The sequence below is a fragment of the Gouania willdenowi genome, chromosome 18 (genome assembly GCF_900634775.1).
Source record: "Gouania willdenowi chromosome 18, fGouWil2.1, whole genome shotgun sequence".
In the NCBI taxonomy this organism is placed as follows: domain Eukaryota; kingdom Metazoa; phylum Chordata; class Actinopteri; order Blenniiformes; family Gobiesocidae; genus Gouania; species Gouania willdenowi.
The window spans coordinates 7,593,342-7,616,984 of record NC_041061.1 but is presented as its reverse complement, the minus strand read 5'-3'; the positions used below and the strand labels follow the sequence as shown (position 1 = coordinate 7,616,984).

Genomic DNA, 23,643 nt, shown 5'->3' with positions numbered 1-23,643 from the left:
TACTTACTTTAAACACCAGGTGTCAGTGCAGGGTGATTAATTAAAACAACAGCAAGGCAATATATATACATACATATATATAAAAAAAACGAATACATTAATTTTTGCATTAATTCACAAGCAAATCTATGGCAAATTTAGAAAATCTCTAGAGGCTAAATGTTTAATTAAAACTAATATTTAAAGTTAGAAAATAGTAAATATTGTATAAAGAGGTCCCTGCTCACACACACATCATAATAATCACATTGTCAAAGTCATACACTCCTATGAATACATTCCTGGCGGTATGGAGACATTTATTTACACATTTCCAGGACATCATGATGATCACATTTCCAGTAACTTTAGGTGCTTTTTCCCACCACATTACTAATCAAATGTAGCACACTTCCTCATCAAAGGAGGAAACTCTCAAATTTACAAAGAGCAAAAGAGTTATAAAAATGTTTTCCCAGGATAACAGTCCCCGCTACCAAGTAGTGGTTCGGGAAATCTAAGGTTTTAACTTTAACGTTTAACGTTTTATTATCTAGGGTAACTTCTATATTTTCCATTGCCAAACACCTAATGTCAGATACCACAGCACAGCTCCGGGGTTCCATTCATCAATAGCTCAGGGCTGTTTGAGCAGCATATTTTGAACCCCAAAATTACATGAGATGGTTACCTTTTCAGCACATCAGTTTCACTGTCAACCTATAAAAAAATTGCATTAAAAAAGTTACATTTGTGTACTTAAAGATACATGAATAAAATAAATCATTGTGTAATTCAGTGGTTCCCGAATTTTTTCCCTTTGAAGAATGAAAAACTCTTAGAGCCCGCTCCCACTGCACTCTCACCTTAAAATAGTTGACTTTTCCCCATCCCTTCCATTGTCCTACCCCGAGTCCCTCTTTCCTGTTCCATTCCCCTCTCACCAAGGTGTAACACTGCCCTCTCTTTTCATATCCTCCCTTAAATAAAGTTTTTCTCATTCTTTCTTAGGGACAACAATTGCATTTATTTAACTGAATAAATAATAAAAGAAAAAAAAGAAAAACCTCGCTTTCTTTATACTGTATATATATATATATATATATAATTGGAATATTCTTCTTCAAATTGCATTAAAAAAAACCACAAAATTTGGAATCACATATTTTAGAACTTTAATAATAAAGTGCAAATATGTTTTTCTTCTGTTTTTCACGCTCAAGGTTTGGCAAGGCCATTCTAACGTCCCTGTCACCCCATCCTACTTGTTAACCTAATTGTTAAATCTAACTGTTAAATATTAAGTCTAAATGTTAAATCTAAATCCAAACTGTGATTTTGCATATCAGCCAAATATTTAGTTTCACCCATGATATTTAGATTTAATATTTAGATTTAACATTTAGATATATAATATTGACATTATATTTTTACGAGAGAAAAAAATGAAATTTCACAAATATTGCTGTAAGTCTGTTCAAAAGTAAAAAAAAAAAAATAAAAAATAATAAAAATCACATATGTTTTTTGTAAACGTGGTTTGTTGCGAAATGTTGCGTTTATTTTAGCATGCGCAACTTTACGATCATAAAATTGTGTTCATCATCTCAGGTTTAAGTTTTCAATGTTAACTTAATTTTTAATCACATCTGTGTGACTTTTCCTGTTGCTCCATCAATCAGCAGATGTCGCCACGCCCCCCCCCCCGGTGACGTCAGCACATCTGGAGGAGGACCCTGGAGAAAAACTCTTTCCCTCTTTACCACGTCCTCACACTCCACTCAGTCCAGCTCCGGGACCGCGAGCCCCAGGATGAAGCTTTAAATCCACAGTAGGAGAAATTGGAGGCGTTTTGTGCGGTTTTTTTTTTTTTTTAACACCTTTGGCTCCTGTGGAGCTCGTCCTTGTGGAGGTTTTTTTTTCTCCTTCAGCCACGTTAAAAACAACAGAAAAAGGGACGGTTTTCTATTAGTGACAGTTAGTTTTTTTTTTTCTATTGGAAGAAAGGGAAGCAGAATGCTGCTCCAGATGTTCACCCTGATGTGCAGTCTGTGCTGCTTTGGTCTCAGCTCTGCAAATGTGCTCCAAGCAGAGGTAAGAAGGCATAAATACACACGTTTTATTTAAAACTGTGCACTGACAAGGCTACACCTCAATTGTCTTGCAACTCTTCATCTGTTTTTCATTTTTGGTTGATTTTTTAACTCTTCCTACATGTTTAAATCCCCCCAAAAAAGAACTTTTTTGACCTTTTGGAGATGCATGTTGCAGCCTGAAATCTCCACTGAGCTGCTTTGTTCTGAGGAAAAAGGGGGTGGTGCAGAAAGAGAGGGGGGAGGGAAAGTAATTGTTTTCATCTGTAGACTGTAAGGACAGCCTTTAGGAAAAAAACAGCTGGACAGAGGTTGTCCTCACAGTGGAAATCATTCCCCTTGAAAACATCCCATTCTGTCATCAGGTCTGCTTGTTCTAAATCAGGGGTTCTCAACCTTGGGGTCCCGAGACACTAGGAAGGGGTCGTCAGATGCCTTCAAGAAACAAAGAATATTTTCTGAACAATTTGAGCCAATTTTTGCTTTTTCTGCAACTTCACCAAATCTGCCTGATTTGAACCTATTTTCATCACTTTTTCTTGCAATTTTTTAAAAAAACTCTTTTTAATCAATTTCTGCCGCTTCTCTATCAAATTTCAATGTCTTTTCTGCACATTTGTTCTACTTTCTAGACATTTTAGGCATTTATAAACCCTTTCCACCACTTTTCCACCCAAATGCTGCATACTGTATGTTGACCCCATTGTTGTATCTTTTAACCCCTTTTCATGCTTATTTTGGGCAATTCAACCACATTTATGATTTGTCATGCCCATTATTTGCCAGTTTAAACTAATTGTTCCAATATTGACACTTTGAACCCTTTTTATGGTAGTTTTTGGCCACTCTAACTTGCAACTTTTAACTAATTTCTGTGGTTTTTAAAACCAAATTTCACCGCTTTTTCCACCATTTTTGGTCACTTTTAACCCATTTTATTTCTGATTAAAAGAAGGATTTACATCTTTAAGATGATTATGGTGCAAATAATAATACACTTCCTGGATAACAGTGGATGTTATTCAGATAAATAAATAAATGTGGTTTTCACAGATTCATAGAATAATGGACCATAATTTTGTTGACTTTATGGATGGGTCTAAAAAATCTCTCCCCTTTATTCCCCCTGGGGGTCCCCAGTCTCTGGAACCTTTATATTAGGGGTCATGGGCTGAAAAGGTTGAGAACCACTGGTCTAAATAAGTATTTACTTCACAAAAGTGCCCAAGTGTTTTTTATAGGGTTTGTCTCAAGTATCTCTTTGAGTTCAACAACAACAACAACAACAAGAAGCTGTAATGACCACACTCACATGACTGTTATCAAAACAGCACCGCAAGGCCAAATTATAAGAATTCTCCAAAGGTTTAGATGTCTCTGTCTGCACCACCTACACAACACCTACAAGTCAAAGGCGTTTGACTCACTGCCCAAAAAGTCCGATAGTGTCCAAAAAAAAAAAAAAAAAAGGTGGTTTTAGTTTGAATTTACAAGAGTCTGAGTGGCACACAGGATGCATGGAGGAGGACTTTAGTCACTGACCACAAGACGCTGGCGTGTGAGTCAAAAGCAAACAAAATTGGACGTCTCATACCCCCCCCCCCTCGATGACGATAATCAACGTCTGCAAACACCTCGGCTGTTTATGTCACAATAATTACCCACATCTCTGCTGAAGAAGAGTTTCCTCATCAGTGCAGGATGTGACACGCGAAGGCCTCACTTCACACCTCAGCCGGGTGCTAAAGATTATTTTAGCATGATGGTCATCAAAGGGAAATGACATTTGTTTAAGGCTAAAAGTTGATGGAAATGACACTTACGCAAGGCGCGGGGGCCAAATGTGGCCCTTTAGATCATCCAATTCTGCCCACAGGAGAAAGTTAAAAAAAAGACAGAAAAAACATGAATTATTGTGTAAATTACCATATAATTCAGTTGCAGATAACTCAGCCCCGTCTAAATACACAAATCTAATGAAACTCCACAATATTTGGAGGATCACATTTTAAATCTCAAATTGTTCAAAGGACTCGATTTACTTGAACTTACGACTCATAATTTCCTGAAATCACATAAAAATTTGTCACAAAATCAATGAAATTTATAAGAGAAAATCCTTCAGGGACTGATATCTGTCACTTATTGCTTGGATATTGCTGGTGCCTTACATACTTTATGTATCATTAATAAGTCAAAGTACAAACTTGGGGAAATTGGGGAAATGTGATGTGGTTGGTTGGTATCGTTTTGATCAAAGGCTTGAAATCGGAAATAGCTTCTTATTTCCACAGGCGTTTTTTTTTGTTTGTTTAGGATTACGACAAAAGTACTCAATGAATTCAGACAAAATTTTAACCAAAGATAGACCTTAGATCAGGGTTTCTCAAATGGGGGGAGAGAGAGTGGAAAATGAACAACTGAAAGCATTCTAATGTTTATATTTAGTTAAAGTGATAATCATAATTAGTGTTGTTCCGATGCCTTTTTTTGCCAATACAGATACCCATGTTGCATATATCAGCCGATACCGATACATGATCAAACTGTGGTGTTAATAATATACAATATATTACCTATTTTTTGCCAAAAATCAGGTATTCAAAATCGCCAACATTTTCTCTCGTGTGTTGGGACGTTTGTTTGTTTTTCGGCAACATGAAAACGTGGCAGCGCGATTGGTTCAGAGCGGTAGCTGCGGGCCAATAGCGATAGCTTGCCTCGGCGTGCAGTGAATACGTAACATAGAGAGAAAAACACAAGGCGCTGCGTTTGAAGAAGAGTTTGATACTGTAAATGGTATCGGCGTGTTAATAGTTAGTACTTGCTGATACCGATGCCATCCTTTTAGTGCCGTATTCCCCCCCCCCCCCCGATACTAGTATCAATATCGGCTCAACATTATTCATAATAATAATGATAGAAATGATCTTGATTAGACCATGAACTGAAAATAAAAAAGGTCAGTCTTGGTCTCACACTAGGCGAGAAATGACCAAAAATGGCAAAAATAAATACAGTAAATCTATTCAGGAGGCACTAAATACTGTTTCATTCGACTTCTTTACAAAGTTAGATTCTTTAAATTGTGCGTTATCACTCATTCATTCCATCATTATAGTGTATAGTTTGTTTTTTCATAGTATTCTGAGCAAACTGTAGTCAGACAAAGGGGGTATTTGGGTTCCCAAATAAGAGAAAAGGGGTACTTAAGCTAAGAAAGTTTGAGAGCCACTGCCTTGGACCATGGTAGATTCCATTACATTTTGGAGGGGATCCGGATTAATGTCTTGAATCTGGATCAGTTTAAAAAACCCTCTTGATACTTGTGATATTTAAAAAAATCATATCCTGGTTCGTAATTGACCGATCTTTATGAAATTTGGCTCAGTTGTGTCAAGTTGGTTTCACAACGACCCCAACGAGCTTCCTCTGGATCGGATCAGAGCTGCACATTTAAGGAGTTCCCATACATACTGTATCATTATTAATGGGGATATGCATTTCTTCCGAGCCTTTAAAGTGGTCCTGATCATGGTACTATGACCATGAACACTGGGCCAGAGAACTGCCGATAGGTTTGCCCTCTCTTCTATGACCTGGATCAACTTTGGTGAACCGCCCCACATACCTCCTTCTGGTCCACCATCTGTTTCCATTCATCTTTTTATGCCTGGTCTAACCTTTTTTCTGCTTGGTCCGACCCATGTGAGCAAAGGAAGTGGGCAGCCGGGAAAACAACAGGTCCTAAAAACAGGATCTCTCAGACGTGTAGATTTCCTGACGGCTCCTAAAGACACATCTCGTGATGTGAGGCTCAGTCACAACACATCTGTCTCCAATTTCTTTTTCTTTTTTTTTTTGAATCAAACTGTTGATGTAGCATCAAAGTCTAGCTTTGCTGAAGATCTGCAGGGATGTCAAAAAAAGTCAGCTGGATCAGCTTTAATAAGAAACCGATGAGCTTCAAGAGGGAATGGAAGCCTGTACAGTATATATCTCATGCTTCACTACAGGGAGAAAACAGACGTTTTTTTTTTAGTGTAGATTTTGTCTGTTTAAGACAGTTTTGCTCTGTTTCGTGGTCGGATTGAACCTAAAGTCGAAGGCCAGATGTGCAGAAAAAGGCGTCTGCGAAACCTGAGCGTTTCAAACATTAATACCAGCTGTTTTTGAGTGCCGTTGTTGCATTCCTGGGTCAGTCTTTCTTCACAAAAGGGAATGAGTGCGTTCGAAGAAGAAATCATCTCATTTAAATGAGAGTCTGTGCTCAATCTCATGGCCATTCCATGTCATTTCAACCAATTTTTGTTAGTCCTTATTTTTCTTCCATTTTCAGCTTCCAATATCTCAGAACTACACCACATAGGAAACTGGAATTTGGTATAGTAATACAGCTCCACCTACTCTCTCAGAATATACAAAAATATCTGTTATACATCATATCTGGTGGACATGCCAGCCCTTCAAAAATAGAAAAAAAGTTAGTCAGGGTTTGGGGCTTAAACATGTTTGGGCCTTCAGTAAACAACTTTACATATGCCTCAGCTCTCTGTAATGTGATCAGCTTAGAGCTATGAACATAGACTGTTCACATCACTAATGATTAGTCACATATATGCAGTGGTTCTTGGGTGACAGTCTCTTGAAATCTGAATTTTTTTAAAAAAAATTGTTTTTATTTTCATTGGCCCATATCTGCATGTGGGAATGTAAGAAAAAAAATCTGATTTGTTTTAATTTATCATATAAATGTTTCTCTTTCTTGGGATATAAAACACATTTTTCGTTATGCAAATTCGTAATTTTTATTTTGGACCCCAATTTAGGGTTATTTCACCACTCGTGGAAATTGACATGTTTAGTTACGGTAGTTTTTCACTAGTTTTAACAAAAGAAGAATGAAATTGTCCCTTTTCTTACTTTATTAGCTGCTTTTAAAACACAACAAACCATACAAAACCATTAATAACCTGAGCTTTAAGAGCTTTAAAATCAGTAAAATTCCCTGCCTAAAGCCACAGACTCGAACGAAACTAAAAGTATAGAAAACACAACTTTTCTTCAGATTACTTTATCGGGTGCAGGGTGAAAATAAAGAAACAAAAGACCCATACATCATTTAAAAGTAAAAGTAAAACATAGAGACCAAGAGAATAGTTGTATTAACATAAGAATAAGGATGAAATACTAAATAAAGATTAAATGCAAATAAGCACCAAATGTATCCTCATAAATTGATTTTTTTGTCACATTTTAAGTCACCTTCAAAATAAAAGCTTGGGAAATTATTTTTGAACGTTTCTGCAGCCGCTCTACTTTGATCTCCTCCCTGATGCGAAGTAGTGTCTTGGTGTTAAATGTTATTTAACAGATCTCAGTAAAAAAAAAAAAAGGCCATCATTTAAATGCTGATATCTGACGATTAGCACCATCTCTTAATAAATCGTTATTGTTCAACTCAGGTTCACACCTTTATATCTGCTTTAAAATCAATGTGATTGGATGGGGTGAGGGGAGGGGGCGTATTTTCCCCATTTTCCATCACCTCTGTGTTCAAAACGGGTAAAAATGAGCTGAATCAGACATGTAATGATGAGACTGGGGACAAATTACAAACAGTGCTGGAGTGGTTGTATAAAATGTCATTTTGAGATGAATTCCATTTTTCTTTAATTAACTTTGATAGTTTAACCAACTAAAACTGCACAGTTGGCAGTTTTCTAAAGTGTAATAATAAGTAGCGACATTAGGTTTTTAGTATAAGTGTAATAAAACCATGCAGCGTACACACTGTTTGATCTGTTTGAACCATTAAACTGTGTCAGAGACGCCAGGGACGAAAGGCAGTGTGAGATCAGGCCACTGTGGAGCCGAATCCTTCGTTTTTTTTCCATTGGCACGAAGAGAGAGGAACAACTGACTCAGACGGAGTTGGTAGAAGCACTCAGTCGCCTTCTGCCTAGTCTTTCTTCTATAATGTTTCTTCCTTTCCTGCTCCGGCTGCGCTGGAGATCATTTTCTAACCCGGTTTAGTTATTTCCTGCTCTCATTCTATGCAAGGTTTGCATAGATCTGCAGTGTTAACTTTCCGCCGGTCCAAAATAGAAGTTCCTTTAAGTCAATATTGCACAAATATAAACCAACCCTCACATGATGTGTATGACGAACAAACATGGAGTTTCCCTTTTTTTTAACGCAAAGTCTGCATCCGCTTTTTTAAAGAAAAAGTTGGAACTTGTGGTTTGTTGCAACTCGGTCTCGTGAGACCGAGTTGCAACAGAAGATAATTCAAATGTCTTACTGATGATTTATACAGACGTGATATCACAAAAATAATGTGCATCATCGACAGAGAATTTGATTTACAGTATTTGACCAACTCATATAAAAGGTCATCATTTCAATCATTTGTTTATGTATTTCTGTAGATTTTATAATCACTATGAACTTGTAGGATTGTTTGTCTACTCTGCTCAAAAATTCTACCTCTACATTATCAGATACAGTTTTTTATGAAATATATTGACAACAATCATATATTGCTTTTCTGTTAAATAAAATTTTAGTGTATGCCTCGTAAAACATCATTTACTCAAAAAAAGAAATCACCACCGTAAACACTGTTTACATTTTCAAGCATTGTGGAGTCCCTGTTTGAGACTCTGCATTCTGTAGTTACTGTCCTCAATTTGCCTCAAAGCTCACAGGTGACCACAGTGATCCCAGCGGCAGGTTAGAGCAGACTCACACCACTCCGCATCCACATTGCGCATGTTCTCTTCACCTTGGACATGCTTCTGTATTAGGTTTACATGCAATTTATCCCGTCTGGTATCACCCTCCCTCTGACACCAGTACGTGGGGCGGATGCCCGCTTTGAGTCTGCGCGAACAAGAGAGTTCGTTCCATATGAATATGTTTAGGCTACGTTCACACTGCAGGACTTAATTCTCAATTCAGATATTTTTGAAAACTTCGATTTTTTTTGTGTGCTCGTTCATATTTACACATTAAATGCATCTTCTATCTGTTTGGAATATGAACGGAATGCGAACCTGAAGTGACCCATATGCGTAAAAGAGGTCCTGAGGTACTAGTGCGCACTCGAGCACCAATGTTTACGGAAGTAAATATGAAGGTATCTTGTCTTGGGGTGTTTGTGGCACTGATCATATATTCAATATAATAAATATGTATTAATTTTGAGAACTCATTCTCCCTCCACCGTCTACTTTTTTGACTTACATCCTCCACCGGGGTTCCCCCCTCCCCTGCCACTCCGTCTCCAACGCAGAATTATGACGCTATCGCATTTTGATGATGTAAAGGTCGGATAGAATGCGACCTCGACGTTCAGACACCAGTCGCATTGCAAACTATCAGATATGTATCAGATTTATATCCACACATAAAAGTGGCCTGGGTCAAATTTGACAAAATCGGAATTGTACAATTTACATTGACATGAAAAAAATCAGATATTTGTCACATGTGGGCAAAAAAATCGGAATTGACCTGTGGTGTGAACATAGCCATAGATCGTTGCTTCTCCACGTCGTTCTTACTTTTTTGGCTTGTTTTGCCGTTTAACCATTGTGCCAAACTTTTAGACTTTAATCGAGCGGCCAATAGTCAAGCCCAAAAAAGCTTATGGGGCAGAAAAAAGATCTCTGATTGGCTGAAAAGTAGCTTCACGCTCCTTGTTTTCTAAAGCTTCAATACAGAGCCAAGAGAAGCAGAGGTCCAGTGTCCTCTAAGAACACTTACGATCTGCTGAAAGTTTAGTAGGCTTAGTGACCGGGAGTTTATGTTACTGCAATTAAAAACATGATAAAAAAAAATCCATTTGGACATTTTTTGAATCGATACAATAATCGCGTAGTTAAATATCGCGATATATCGCCAAATCAATTTCTTCTTACACCCTTAAAGGTTAGTCTGGATTTTTGACCAAATAAAGCAACAAAAAGACTTACATACTGCAGCTTTAAGGCTGGGACACTGAAGTAACATAAGCAAGTTGGAAAATTCCTTCTGGTTGGGACTTGGTGTGTGTCTGTGTATATGTGGTGGAACAAAGACAAAGCCTCTAGAAACGTTCTGTTGGGTAACGAAACGATACTTGTGATGACAGTTAAGGATCAGTTGCTTCTTTCAGGTCACGAGGAGGTCACGGACATTATGCATGTGTTCAAATTACAGCTTCAACATCGGCTCATTTCACTGGTTGTGTGTCTTTGTGCATTAAACCTTAGACCAGAGGTGCCAGCTCTGAGCCAGTGGTGTGTTTAACCAACCAGCAGCAGCCAACCTTTCTGACCACACAGAGCTAGGCTGCATGTAAACTGGCTGCCCAACAATAGCAGCCATGTCCACGTCTCAACAAATAGAAGCTTTGATGGCGGCTTGTGGGAGGAGGGGCGCTCGCTGGGATATCTGGCGTCCCCGACCGGAGGTGGTGGTGGTGGTGGAGGAGTATTGGTGCTCAGAGAAGAGAAGTGGAGGTCTGGAGTTGGATTTTAAGGAGTGCTTTTATAGAAGTGGACGCATCACCTCTCTGGAGCCAAACGCACACTAGCAGCAGTCAGCAGAGTAAATTTGCTCAGTTTTTAGAGGCAGACTGACTCACAGATCGCTTAAATTTACTAGATGCTTCAGAAAAATTCAGCGAAATCTCACAGCACTGGTCAGTTTGGATACACAGGGGCAGGAAGAGGGGGATAAGTTGCTTCTCCGCAGCGCAGTTCATAAGTGAACCTTGTTCTCTGGGCAGAGGCCCACCACCTGACTAACAGTGGCTGTGTGTTGCTGCATGGGTGTGTGCATGTGTGTGTGCACAGGTAGCCCTATATTTCCATCCTTGTCTCCATGCTTTGGTTTTCAGCTGCTGGCGGCAATAGCATGAAAAGGATCCTCCACTGTTTTTACAAATGTGGCCTAAAACCTTTGAAATACACTTATTAGAAATATCAAATATCAATATCAAAATTCGTTATATGGCACCATATTAGTTTTATTAACTTTTTAAAATGGGACTACTTTACCGTTTTAGAGCCTGTGTTTCGCCATCTTGAAATCACGTGATTGATGATGTCACACGGCCCCACTGCCTGTAAACATCCCATTGTTTCCTATTAAGGTGAAACATTCACAATTATTTTTAGGTCATTTAGCAGCTTTTTCTGTCAAAATGCCTATTTGTGCTGCTTTTGGTGGCTCTAAATCAACAATTCTCAACTTGTGGGTCAGTACCCAAAAGTACTCTCATGTTGGACTGGTCTTTTATTTTGAAAGAAACTTTTTTTTTGACAGGAATGCTGTGAAATGCATGTTGCACGGGAAAATATATAGATTTATTTTTAAAAAAAGATTATATGTGTGTGTTTTTAACAGCTGTTTTAGAAAAAATAAATTAGGTCACGATTTAATGACCGTGGCAAAATGTGGTTCCCAGGGTGAGACCAGTTGAAGAACCCCTGATCCAAATAATCAGGAAAAGTTAAAGATGTCGATTTAAACCTCTTTTGTTTATGGAAAGAGGATAAAAACAGTTGTGACCTGATAAATCATCTATGACCGCAGGGGGTGACAGTTCCCACACTGAGATTTGGTCGTAGACAATGAAGCAGAGAAGAAGAGCTCTCCTAAGGGCCCTTTACTCTCCCTTAAACAGTGCACAGTTGACACTCTGGTGGCTGAAGTTAGCGAGTAAATCACAGACTGTCGAAGGACTCCAACCCAAAAGGACTTCTAACCTGAGGGTTTGTGTGTCTTCAACAGTCCATTGAAGGTAATAAAAAGAATATGGTGCAAAATACTGTGTTTTGTTAGGCATAGATCTCCTAATAAGTACATTTTAAATGTCTTAGGCCACATTTGTGAAAACGGAAAAATCTCCACCCAACAACCAACGTCATTATTTAGTTCTTTTTTGGGCTAAAATCTGGTCGGTCCATCTTATAGTAGTTGAAATTTAGCTGTCATTGAATCGTCCAACTTGGTCCAATTTAGCCTAATTATAGTTGTAGGAATTTAGTTGCTGTTGGGCCGTCCAACTCCAATATTTGTCCCAAAATAGTTGTTGAAATTGGGTTGTTATTGGACTGTCAAACTTAATCTAGATTTAGCACATTTGGTCCAAGTGTGGCCCAAAAATAATCATTGGAAATACATTTAGCGTAAGTAGCTCAACCATTTTAACCCTTTTTTTTGGGCTAATTTGGACCAAAAATACAAAATCTGATCCTAGTACAAGTTGAATACAAAGGTTCCTACAATTAGGTATTACATTTTGGGAAGGTAAGATAGAACACTTTTAATTAATTAATAAACTAACTAAATTCATATTATTCACTTTTCTACCAAATATTGACATTGTTTAGACATATGGCCAAAACGTCTTTTTAATATCCTTTCAACCATATTTTGCTGGGTGGATCCCTTTAAGCCCAAACCTGCAACATGTGGCAAAATGACATATCTAAGGTTTAGGTGAAGCTAACACGTGAATTTGGGATAAGTCTAGCTACTGTAGTTGGTTCGATTGCAATTGTGATTAAAAAATTTAAAAAAGAGCATAAAGAGCTACATCAAATGGAAACTCTTAAAAGTGTATTTAAGCACACGCATTTCTCTGTGACTCCAATGAAGAAAAAAAAAAACCCAAGAGATGAGAAGATAAACACAGCTGCTATGATCATCAGGTCAGCGTTATATATGTGGCTTGAGATCCAAATGGAAAATATGTTAACTGGAAAGATTCCCTGCGCAACTGAACGGTTAACCTGCTTTAAATTTTAATGACATTAACTCATCACCCTGTGGAGGGCAATCATCATATTACCATTTTAATAACATAACAGTCTTTGAGCTGAATATACAAAAATATGAGTCAAGGCTTGAAGTCTCAACTATACTCAAACACATTTGTTTTTGCTATAATTTCAGGGGAAAAAAATCTAATATAACGTGTAAACTTGTTCCTTATTAGCCCACTCCAGACTAAGTTTTGATTTAAATTGCTGTATTTTGTCACACAGACAACAATCATCTAGTTTTAAATACCGTAATTCAAACCTATTCAAGCTTGAAAAGCAAAATGGTTGCAATATTTTTTTTGTTTATCAAAGCTGACTATTTTTGAGCATGGATTGATATCTATTTTTTGCTATAATGCTAATGCTAGCTTTTGTGAAACACTTTAGTTGCATTCAACCCCACAAGAAATTGTTGGTTTTTTTTTTTATTATTTCAGTTCCGTTTTCAGAGCAAAGTATTACGCTAGCTAGGTCAACGTCTTCCAGCTAACTATTAGGCTACTGTAGTGTAGCTTTGTGTTAACGTCATTCATCAAATCATTTCCATACAATGTTAACTCCTTTTTTTCTTTTCAAATAAGATAAAAAAAAATAGCTTCATCACAAATATTCAGCGTAATGTTAGCTTGTGAAAATAAGTCTGTCGAAGTTTTATTAGTTAGCTAATGCTAGCTTGCATGCTAAATTAATTTGAAAGATGGTTTTGCTACATCAAGGCTTTGTTAAAAATTAGGGGAGAAGAAATAAAACAAAATAGAAAAAAGCAGCACTGAGTAATAAAAGAAAGAAAGAAAATGATGTAATAAAGGAAGCCAGGCAAGTGTTTGGGCTCTTTTCGAGGCTAACGCTAGTCACTAGGGCTAACATTTTTGCTAACTGTCTGTGGTTAGGCTCCATTCGGTAAAACAACGACTTTGACTCAAAATCCCTTTTCAAGCTAAGTTTTCTGATGTAATTAAAAGCTGCTAAAGCTCTCTTAAGATGTGAAAGCACAAAGCTTATCTTATCTCCACACTGGGTTAGCAAGGACAAGTCAAATAATTTGATAAATATTTCACAAGATTGCTCCCTCTTCAACAATGTAAAGGTTATTTTCACAATGTTAAATATTTGTACATTATTGCTATTGTTAGGTCAAATAAAACAGTGTTTTAGCAGTATATTCCAGAAGCTATTAAGACCTACGAGAGCTTTGTTGCTATGCTAAGTCAAATTCAAACTCAGCTTTATTGTCAATTATACTATATGTACAAGACATGTAGAGAATTGAAATTACTTTCCTCTCGGCACACAACATTTACAAACGCAAAAGCACCAAAATGTAGATTATATGAATGATAAAAACAGAACAAAAACAAGTATTATGCTATATGCTAACTGTGCGCCCTCCCTTGTATACAGATAAAACACAGGTTATAGTGTCATAGGGATGAGTAGGCAGCGAGGACGTGGACAGACAATTATTTTTTTGTGCCACATGACAGATAGTCGTCTATGGCTGTGATTGTCTAGACAGAGAGTGGGTCACTGTGTGACATCAATGTTTTCAAATTGTGCGTTTTATTCAGCTTACAGTTCCTCTTTGGGTTTTTATACCACCACAACAAAGTTACGTTAACAAAGTTGTCATGAATCAAAGTGACGTTTAAGGATTGTGGTGTTTTTTTTTCATGCAACAAAGATACTGTTATAGTCTTGTGAAGAAAATGCAATTAAACTAGTGTTCTGTGTGACCTCAGTGTATACTGGCTGCTGAAAACAGAGGATAAGTGGGATAACATGGCGTACAAAAGCCCACATAGATTCAACCCCCACACACGCCCTTTGTTTCCCTGATTCATCACGTTACGGTATCTGCCGCTGCGCGTTCGGACAAGCTTGGAGATTCATCTGGTAGAGATCAACAACCGCGCAGGTTTAGACCGGCTTTCAAGTTCAGACTTTTGTGTTGACAAAGGTGTTTTTCAATGTTTTCAGGCAGTTTATCAGATGTTCCTGGCATGTATGACTCAGTGCAGAGCAGAAGTAACTACAAAATAATAAGAATGCGTTTTAAAAGCACCTTGTGGCAGGATCTATTCTAGGGAAAGGTTTTTAGATGTACTAAAGACTTGTAACGTATATATTAATTACTACTTAATATACTAATTGAGAACAAACTCCTAACCTGTTAAAAAGAAGAATACAGCTGTGCCTCAACCAGTCTGAGTGGCTAGACAACACTCGGTCCTGGTCTGGGTCTGGACCCACAGGGGGCGCCACATAGACCCGCATTAGAGTTTTCCTGGCAGGAATTCGAGCAAAGTTCTTATTTAAAAAAGATGGAGTTTGACTTAAGAGGGAAATAAAGTGAGCCCCTGAAACTGTTTAAGATTTGCTTATTTTGTGTAAAATTAGTCCAGATTGTTAAAAAAAATAAAAATAAAAAATCACAATTTTCACCTTTAATTGACTTTTCTCTTAGTTTGCAGTACTATTTTTATTTTGTAAATGGGAGAACATTGTGCCTAAAGATTTATGTCTATCTGCAGTTCTATTACGTAACAATAAAAATTGTCAAAAAAAACAACAAAATTGGAATTTTACAGAATTCAGATAATGGTCAGTTACTGATATTGTGTAGTTAATGACATAGCTACAAAGCTCATTATGATTAGACATTTCGATTTTCCGGACATTTGTTCTTCTTGAATTTGAATTGAATACCCCTGTGCTAGCCCTTAAAGTTTAAAATCATTGCTTTGCATCGTGGCCGTGCAAGCCATTTATAAAACCTTTTAAAATAAGGGTATGATTTCGCACATATACCCTCCTTTTGTGGCATTCATCAGCCGCAAAATATTCACTTCTTTGATCAGATTCAGCTGAATAGCAGATTCGTTCTCCATCACGAAGTCAAGCTGCTTGTTGTCTTCTTATCCCTCATTTTTGTTCTCTGTACTTTGACTTGAGGAAAAATGGTTTAAGCTGTACTCCCTGTATGTAATACATTTTAATATCTTTGTTCATGTGTCTCTCTCTTCTTCAGGCTTGGCTCCAACTGTACGGCTACTTGCCTCCGGGTGATGTTCAAGCTCAGGCCATCCGCTCGCCAAAATCTATTGAAACAGCAATATCAGCCATGCAGAGGTTTTACGGGCTGACAGTCACTGGTTCCATAGACGCTAACACGTTAGAGTGAGTCCCCATTTTTAATTCAGAAACAGCTGTTGCCCAGCCTAGAAATATTCCTTGTAGAAAACCAAACCGAGTTCCAAAAAGGCTTCATTTGCCTAAAGAACTTAGAGCCGTCTGAAATGATGCAAAGCTAAAATGTCAAATATTCTTTGTTTATTCCCAATTGTTTCTAGAGCAATGAAACGGCCACGATGTGGTGTAGCGGATAAGTTTGGCCCAGAGCTGAAAACCAACCTGAGAAGGAAGAGATATGCTGTCCAGGGTCTGAGATGGGACAAGCCGGAGGTGACCTTCAGGTCAGAATACACCCCTACCCATGTTACCATTCAGTACTTTGTTTTTTGTTGATTTTTTGGAATATTGTGTTTGCATAGCCTGAACTAAAATTCAACTTTACTCCATTCCTCACCTCAGCATAGAGAACTACACCCCAAAGGTTGGCGAACGGGCCACATTTGACGCCATCCGTAAGGCGTTCAAGGTTTGGGAGAGCGCCATTCCTCTCACCTTCAGAGAGATTCCTTTCAGCCACATCAGGGGCAAAACCGACAAGTATGCAGACATCATGCTGTCCTTCGCTGAAGGTTTTCATGGCGACAGTACACCATTCGATGGCGAGGGTGGATTCTTGGCTCACGCATATTTCCCCGGTCATGGGATCGGGGGAGATACTCACTTTGACCTTGCAGAGCCTTGGAGCACTGGAAACAGTGAGAATCAAGGAAGTAAGACGAAGAAGCGAGACATTGAGATAATGAGGATTATTCTTGAATGGGTTGATTTGACTTTGATTTTCCTTCCTGGAAGGTAACGATGTTTTCCTGGTGGCGGTTCATGAGCTGGGTCACGCTTTGGGTCTGGAGCACTCCAATGATCCCTCCGCCATCATGGCTCCTTTCTATCAGTGGTTCGAGACAGAAAACTTCCAGCTGCCTGATGATGACCGTCGAGGCATTCAGGCCATTTATGGTGGGCTGTCTTACAAGTAGATGAAACAATTTAAATGTTTTCTCAGACAATTCGTCAGAGATTTAGCAAAAAGTCATCAAGTAGGTTCTCTACTTTAAGTCAAAAATAAATGATCTTTAATTGTTAACTGTAATTTGTTCTCAGTGCTAAAGGATTCATTACTATTTTTTGAAAAGTAATTTTCCTCAGTCAAGCATAAGTGATCAGTAGTTTTTGTCTTTTGAGAAAGAAACTGAAAATATAAAGATGTCTTCACAACTTTTTCCCCTTCAGGTACAAAGTCAGGTGCTCCGCCTCCTCCTCCACGTCCCACAAAAGCAACAAACCCCGAACGACCGGAGGACGGTCCGGACATCTGCGAGGGCCACTTTGACACAATCGCCATCCTCAGAGGAGAAAAGTTTGTTTTTAAGGTACTGAAGCTTTACACAAGCTTTGCATAACTTGTAAGGCTGACATCAATATTATTAAATACATAATTAGTATCTTCAACTCTGAGGTCTGATGTGTCTTTCGCAGGATAAGTGGTTTTGGCGAGTGCGTAACAACAAGGTGTTGCCAGGGTATCCAATGGCCATTGGTCACTTCTGGAAGGGTCTGCCTTCAAACATCAACGCTGCCTACGAAAACGATGATGGGAAATTCGTCTTCTTCAAAGGCAGGTTACATCTGTGATCAACAGCAAAGAAATATGCAGCTACTTATTCACGGCTTCGTTTATATCTACTGTTATGATCTAATCTATAGGGGACAAGTACTGGGTTTTCAGTGAGTCCACCATGGATAAAGACTCTCCAAAGAGCCTCGGAGACCTCGGCTCTGGTTTACCTAAGGACAAGATCGATGCAGCCCTCTTCTACACACCAACGGGACAGACGTTCTTCTTCAGAGGCAGCCAGTGAGTCCGTCTTTGCAAGAAATTCTTTACAATACAAAACTAGCTTTTAAAAAGGCAATTTCCACTCCCATGTTCCCTTTTAAATTGAAATCTAAGATGGGACTTTCGCTATATTGTGTTCCGCAACTGAAACCAGCATTAACCTGAGAGTACCGCTAATGCTAATAGTCTTTTTATACATCAGTGAAAGAAGAATATGAGAATAAGCTTAACTTTAATGCCTTGAATTTGATAACAATGTATGAGAGTATTATGAAAAGAGATCACATGAACAAATATGGCTATTGTTCTATTAAAGACAGCTTGTCAAGTTTGATATTTAGCTCCTAGTTATTACAATAGCAGCAAAGCAGGTCCCAGTGCTCCAAAAAAAAGCTAAAATATTTCAAGAAAAGCAGCAACATCAATGATGTAAATCCAAAAAGAAAGACCACTGATTAGCGGTTGTTAGAGGGATGCTAACCGCTACTCATATGCTAATCTTAGGCCGATGGGAGCATCATCATGGTTGCCATTGAAATACTTAACACTTCTTCGTGGCTCTTCTTTCAGGTACTACAGGTTTAACGAACAAACCCGCAGAGTCGACAACGGTTATCCGAAACCAATTAGCAAGTGGAGTGGCGCACCGGATAACGTCAAAGCTGCCATCATGAGTGAAGACGGATGTAAGTGCTTCTTCTCACTTTAGCTGATTCCATACTTACTAATCGACTACAATTTACCTGCAATAGCCAAACTACATCCCAATGTAACCTTAAACACAATTATCACAGCAGAGCATTTGGTAACGAAATATTGGTATAAACGCTATACAAACAACGGTAGACGGACAGTAGTCATTTTCATTGACATAGTGACATGACTATCACAAGAATCTAATAGAGAACATGTGCTGGGTTCAGACCATGCCATGTATTCACCCTACCGATTATAAAGTAATAGTACTCCTTTTCCAACGTGTACAGGCGTAACACTGGTATTACCATGGATTAGAGCTTCAAATTTATTCATTTTCCAATAAGAAAATATCAATTACAATCAGAGAATTTTGTGCGTTTCCGGTATTGAATATTCATTATTAATAAATCCGTAGAATGGTGAAAATCACTGGCAAGAGTATCAAAAAAAAAGGCAAAATACATATTGCAAATACAACCAAGTAATGAGGCTTTCTCTGTGTGAAATACTATTTCTCTTTTTTTTCTCATTTTTTTATTTGAAAATTTTATTTTATTTTATTGCATAATTGTGACCATCAGCAGTACTTCCTAAGAAAGGGTAAGAAAATCTTTATTGAAGGGAGGATATAAAAAAGAGATGGCAGTGTTATACCTAGGTGAGGGGGGGAGGGAAGAGGGAAGAGGGAGTCAGGGTGGGACAACGGAAGGGGTGCAGAAGTTATCTCACCATTTCTCGTCCGAGTGCGATAACTCAGCATTAACTTTCTCCCTTGTGTGTATTCCAGACGTTTATTAGAATAAGTTCTCTTTAATATCTGGAAATATTCATCATTAAATCCGGGTTTTGACTTGGAATAAGTAGCTCAGACGATGATTGTATAAATGTAAACAGGGTTTGGTACGAAACAGATTTTGTATGGAATAAAAACTATTTTTTATTTTTTCCAGTTTGAGCATTATATTATGTAGAATAACTCTTAAATTGTAAATGTTTTTTTCCTAACGGGACAAAAATGAATGCTAGATTTAGATTTTTTTTTTTTTCAATTATTAATGTTAATAAAGCTGCAGTTGTTAATGTTGTATTTACTCTGTTGGTTTTCCTAGCTTACACTTACTTCTACAAAGCCAACAAGTACTGGAAGTTCAACAACCAGTACATGAAGGTGGAGTCCGGATACCCCAAGTCCGTGCTCCGCAACTGGATGGGCTGCGAAAACGAGGAGCCCAAGAAAGGACGCAAGGAGGTCATCATCATCGAGGAGTCGCACAGCGGGGCGGGGCCTATCGCCGTGGTGATCCCTCTGCTGCTGCTGGTGCTCGTCGTCATCACTTTGGGAGCGCTGCTTTTCTTCAGGAAGTACGGCACGCCAAGACGCCTCCTCTACTGCCAGAGATCCCTCCTGGATAAGGTGTAAGACAAGACAGAAAGGACCAGACTGTGAGACAGAGAGAGATGAAGGAACGAAGGAACAAAGGCCGGATGAAGATGAGGAGGAGACTAAAGGAACTATGTAATGTTTGGTAGCTTGTAAGCGCTACAGGAGCAGGAAAAACCAAGAGAGGCCCATAAACTGAAATCAGGAAAATGTATGTTTGTATGTTTAAACTTCTTTACATGATTCACCTGCACACACCACCACAGAGAAGGGAAGCAATCATCATGTCATCGCGACATGTCAGGTACTAAAAAAAAAAACTGGACGACTCCAGCTGAACTGCTGTCTGAAAACTGTCTCGACTTTTACTTTGAAAATCCAACCATTTTTTTTTGTCCCTTTTTGTAAGGTTTAAACATTAAAATCTAAAAAATGTGTGTTCTCCCTGAGCATGAATGAGTTCTTTAAGACGGGTTCTCAACCTTAGGGGGTCAGGACCCCGTCGCCAGATGCCTTCAAGAAACGAATAATATTTTCTAAACAATTTCAGCACATTTTTGCTTATTTTACCATTTTTCTGCAACTCCACCAAACTCTCCATATTTTAACCTATTTTTATAACTTTTTCTTGCACTATTTTTTACTCCTTTTAATGCATTTTTGCTCCAATACTCCCATTTTGCCACTTATCCATTAAATTGAAAGGCTTTTTCTGGACATTTTTTCCACTTTCGAGACATTTTCCACCACTTTCCCCACCTAATGTCGCATATGTTGACCCATTATTGTCACTTTTAACCTCTTTTCACCATATTTAATGCTTATTTTTGCCAATTTAACCACATTTATGATTTGTCATGCCCATTATTGGCCAGTTTAAACTAATTGTTCCTACTTTCCCCACATTTCTGTCACTTTTTTAAGCCAATATTGACACTTTGAACCCTTTTCATCACTTTTTCTTTCCATTTCTGGCCACTCTAATGTCCAATTTTTAACCAATTTTTGTGGTTTTTAAAATCCCATTTCAGCACCTTTTCCACCATTTTGGGTCACTTTTAACACATTTTTTGTCCGAGTTTGTGGCTGAAAACCAACCTTTTTCCCCCCTACATGTGTCAAAGATAAGTCAAGCCTCCACTATACATAAATATGATGAAGAAAAAAACATGCACAAAAATAACTGACAACTTCGCAGCCTCAGATCAGATGAGACTGAGATCTCTGGCGCCCCCTGTGGAGGGCTTGGACCCCCTAGGTTGGGACCCACTGCTCTTAAGGTTATCTGGTTTGGTTCCAGAGTAAAACTCACACACATTTGTTAGCGTTGACTTTGATGCAGCGCTAGTTTGACATTGGCACAAATTGCAAGAGGTTCATTTAATAAAAATCAATGCTTTCTCAACCCTGTAACGCTAAGAAAATTAAGTTCAAATATAAAAGACACATTTAATAAGATAACAAGATATAATATGGCCATGTGACCAAATGGAAACTATTACGCTTTGTTGCCGTAGAGACCAATTAGATGACTTTACTGTCAACCTTGACCGAGTTAGCGCTTAAAAACATGCCTTAGATCGAGTTTTTTGGGGTTTTATTTTGAACGTGATTACTTGAAGGTTTTGACCGGTCTTGATTTGGTTTTTTTTTTTTTTTTTTGCACTTTTAACAAAAAACAGTTATTGTTTCAGTGCTGAATTCCTCTTTGTCTACTACCGTTAAGGTACATATTTAGGTTTGTTTTGTTAATTTCACAAACACTCAGTGTAAGCAGTCAGATGGAAAAAAAATATTGTGATTAAATGTGATGTTTTTAATGCGCTTTTCCAGGTTCAGCACATTAAAGTTTGATCCTAAACTCTCAGACCGGGTCAGTAAGCGGTACATCTTCCAATAATACGGTGCAATTTTTAATATAAATTTCATCCTTATGGGAAGCTGTTTGTTATTATAAGTATGATTATTGTTATTATTGTTTTTCTTTGGAAGGTTATGGGTGTTTTTTTTTTAATTATTTTTAATGTAGGTTGTCATTTTGAGTCCTGCTGGACAGAGGCGTAACGTGACAACAATGGAAATGTATCCCAGTTTACATTGGAGAATTCGATCTAAAGGCTGTAAATGTGAGTTCAGGGTGTTTTTGTTTCAGTGCAAAAAAAAAAAAAAAAAACACCTGAAATGAACCCAAAACAACAAGTAATGCTATTTATGAACTCTGACTCAAATGGTGCTTGATTTTTTTTCTTTTCTTTTTTTCTTCTTTACGTCATTCAAAATTGCAGATGAATTGATTTCATTGACAACAATGATAATGGTAATGATATTTATAATGATGATCCTATCAGTAAGAATGGTATGAGATTTTTCTCTCGCCTGGTTTCACTTTTTGTATTTCATCGAAGTGGAATTAAACTATTTTCTACAAGCTGTTTTCATTCTTTTTCGTGTTATTACACATATTTCTCACTTTAAGGCCCTCAAAACATTACAATAATAAATCTCAAAAAACCAATAGCGTTAAAACTACAATGAATACCTTTTAAACTGATGCATTTTTCCTTTATTGTACATCTCAAAAAAATAAAACTTGTTACTGTACTAGTTATAACCTGTTTGATTACTTTCTACGAGTAAAGTTGTTCCGGAGGTGAAAAGCTAATGTCTAAGCGCATATTTGACTATATATATCTGAGCACAATTTACAGTATTTTAAGATGTTATTGAATTCCTTAAACCGGAAAATCTATAATTCACGCCTGAAATCATGCTTCTATGTCAATTAGAGCCAAATTTATGGCAAAATATCCAAATTGGCAATACGGATGGTGGCCATCTTGGATTTCTTGATTTTAATTGGAAACCATTGGTTTGTCAACGTGGATCCCATTAAAAAATGACTCAGCATATTAAAAAAAAAAAAAAAACCTGTGTACAAACGCTCATGCTTTCTTCCAGAAGTGAACATCTTTGCCTAATATTTCTACATATCTGCCAGGCTACAAAATTAAAATACTTTGACTAAAATGTTGAGAGTTGGACCAGGATGAAACAACAACACTACTTAAGACCCAAATACATATGTTTTTAGCAGAAATGTAAGTGGTTTTAAGGTTTATTTAGTCTTTAAGCTAGGTGTAGCTCCGCCCCTCGACCAGAAAGACAAACACAAGCAGCCGCAGTAAAGTAGCTAAAGTAGATTATTTGAATTACATGACTATTAGTGACAGATAAGTGTACAACAAATAAATGTGTCAGGAACAAATTAGCATTAGCTGCTAGCTAAGCTTAACAATTTATGTATATAAATGCTTTTTCTTTTTTTTTTTTTAAAATCAAATATTATTTCTAAAAAATGACAATGACAGCAAGACCAGCACTTTTCAACTAGTCAGGACCCAAAAGTTGATATTCTATATCCTAATCCTCGTGTTTTATTTTGAAAAGAACTCAACTTTTTGAGCTAATTTTAGCTGTAAGTGTCGGTATTTTTGATCGTTTTATGCTGTGTTTGTTTTTTGGCTTCTACTGTTTTACTGCTAAGTTAATATTGAAATTAAAAAATATATTATCTTCGCTTAGTTTATTCAAATCTTGGCTTTATTAAGCTCATCTATTTTGGCTAGCTTATCTTAGCTTATCTTA

General features: G+C 37.6%; 1 protein-coding gene across 1 annotated transcript; it reads left to right on the top strand.

The window, feature by feature from the left end:
• The first annotated feature begins 1,771 nt into the window (after positions 1 to 1,771).
• Positions 1,772 to 20,435, top strand: mmp14a (matrix metallopeptidase 14a (membrane-inserted)). Its single transcript, XM_028475078.1, has 10 exons — positions 1,772 to 2,073; positions 15,921 to 16,069; positions 16,243 to 16,365; positions 16,484 to 16,794; positions 16,877 to 17,038; positions 17,312 to 17,451; positions 17,558 to 17,696; positions 17,786 to 17,936; positions 18,489 to 18,604; positions 19,727 to 20,435. The coding sequence occupies exons 1-10, from the start codon at positions 1,996 to 1,998 to the stop codon at positions 20,035 to 20,037; spliced, it is 1,680 nt and encodes a 559-aa protein (XP_028330879.1). The 5' UTR covers positions 1,772 to 1,995; the 3' UTR covers positions 20,038 to 20,435.
• The last annotated feature ends 3,208 nt before the right edge of the window (positions 20,436 to 23,643 follow it).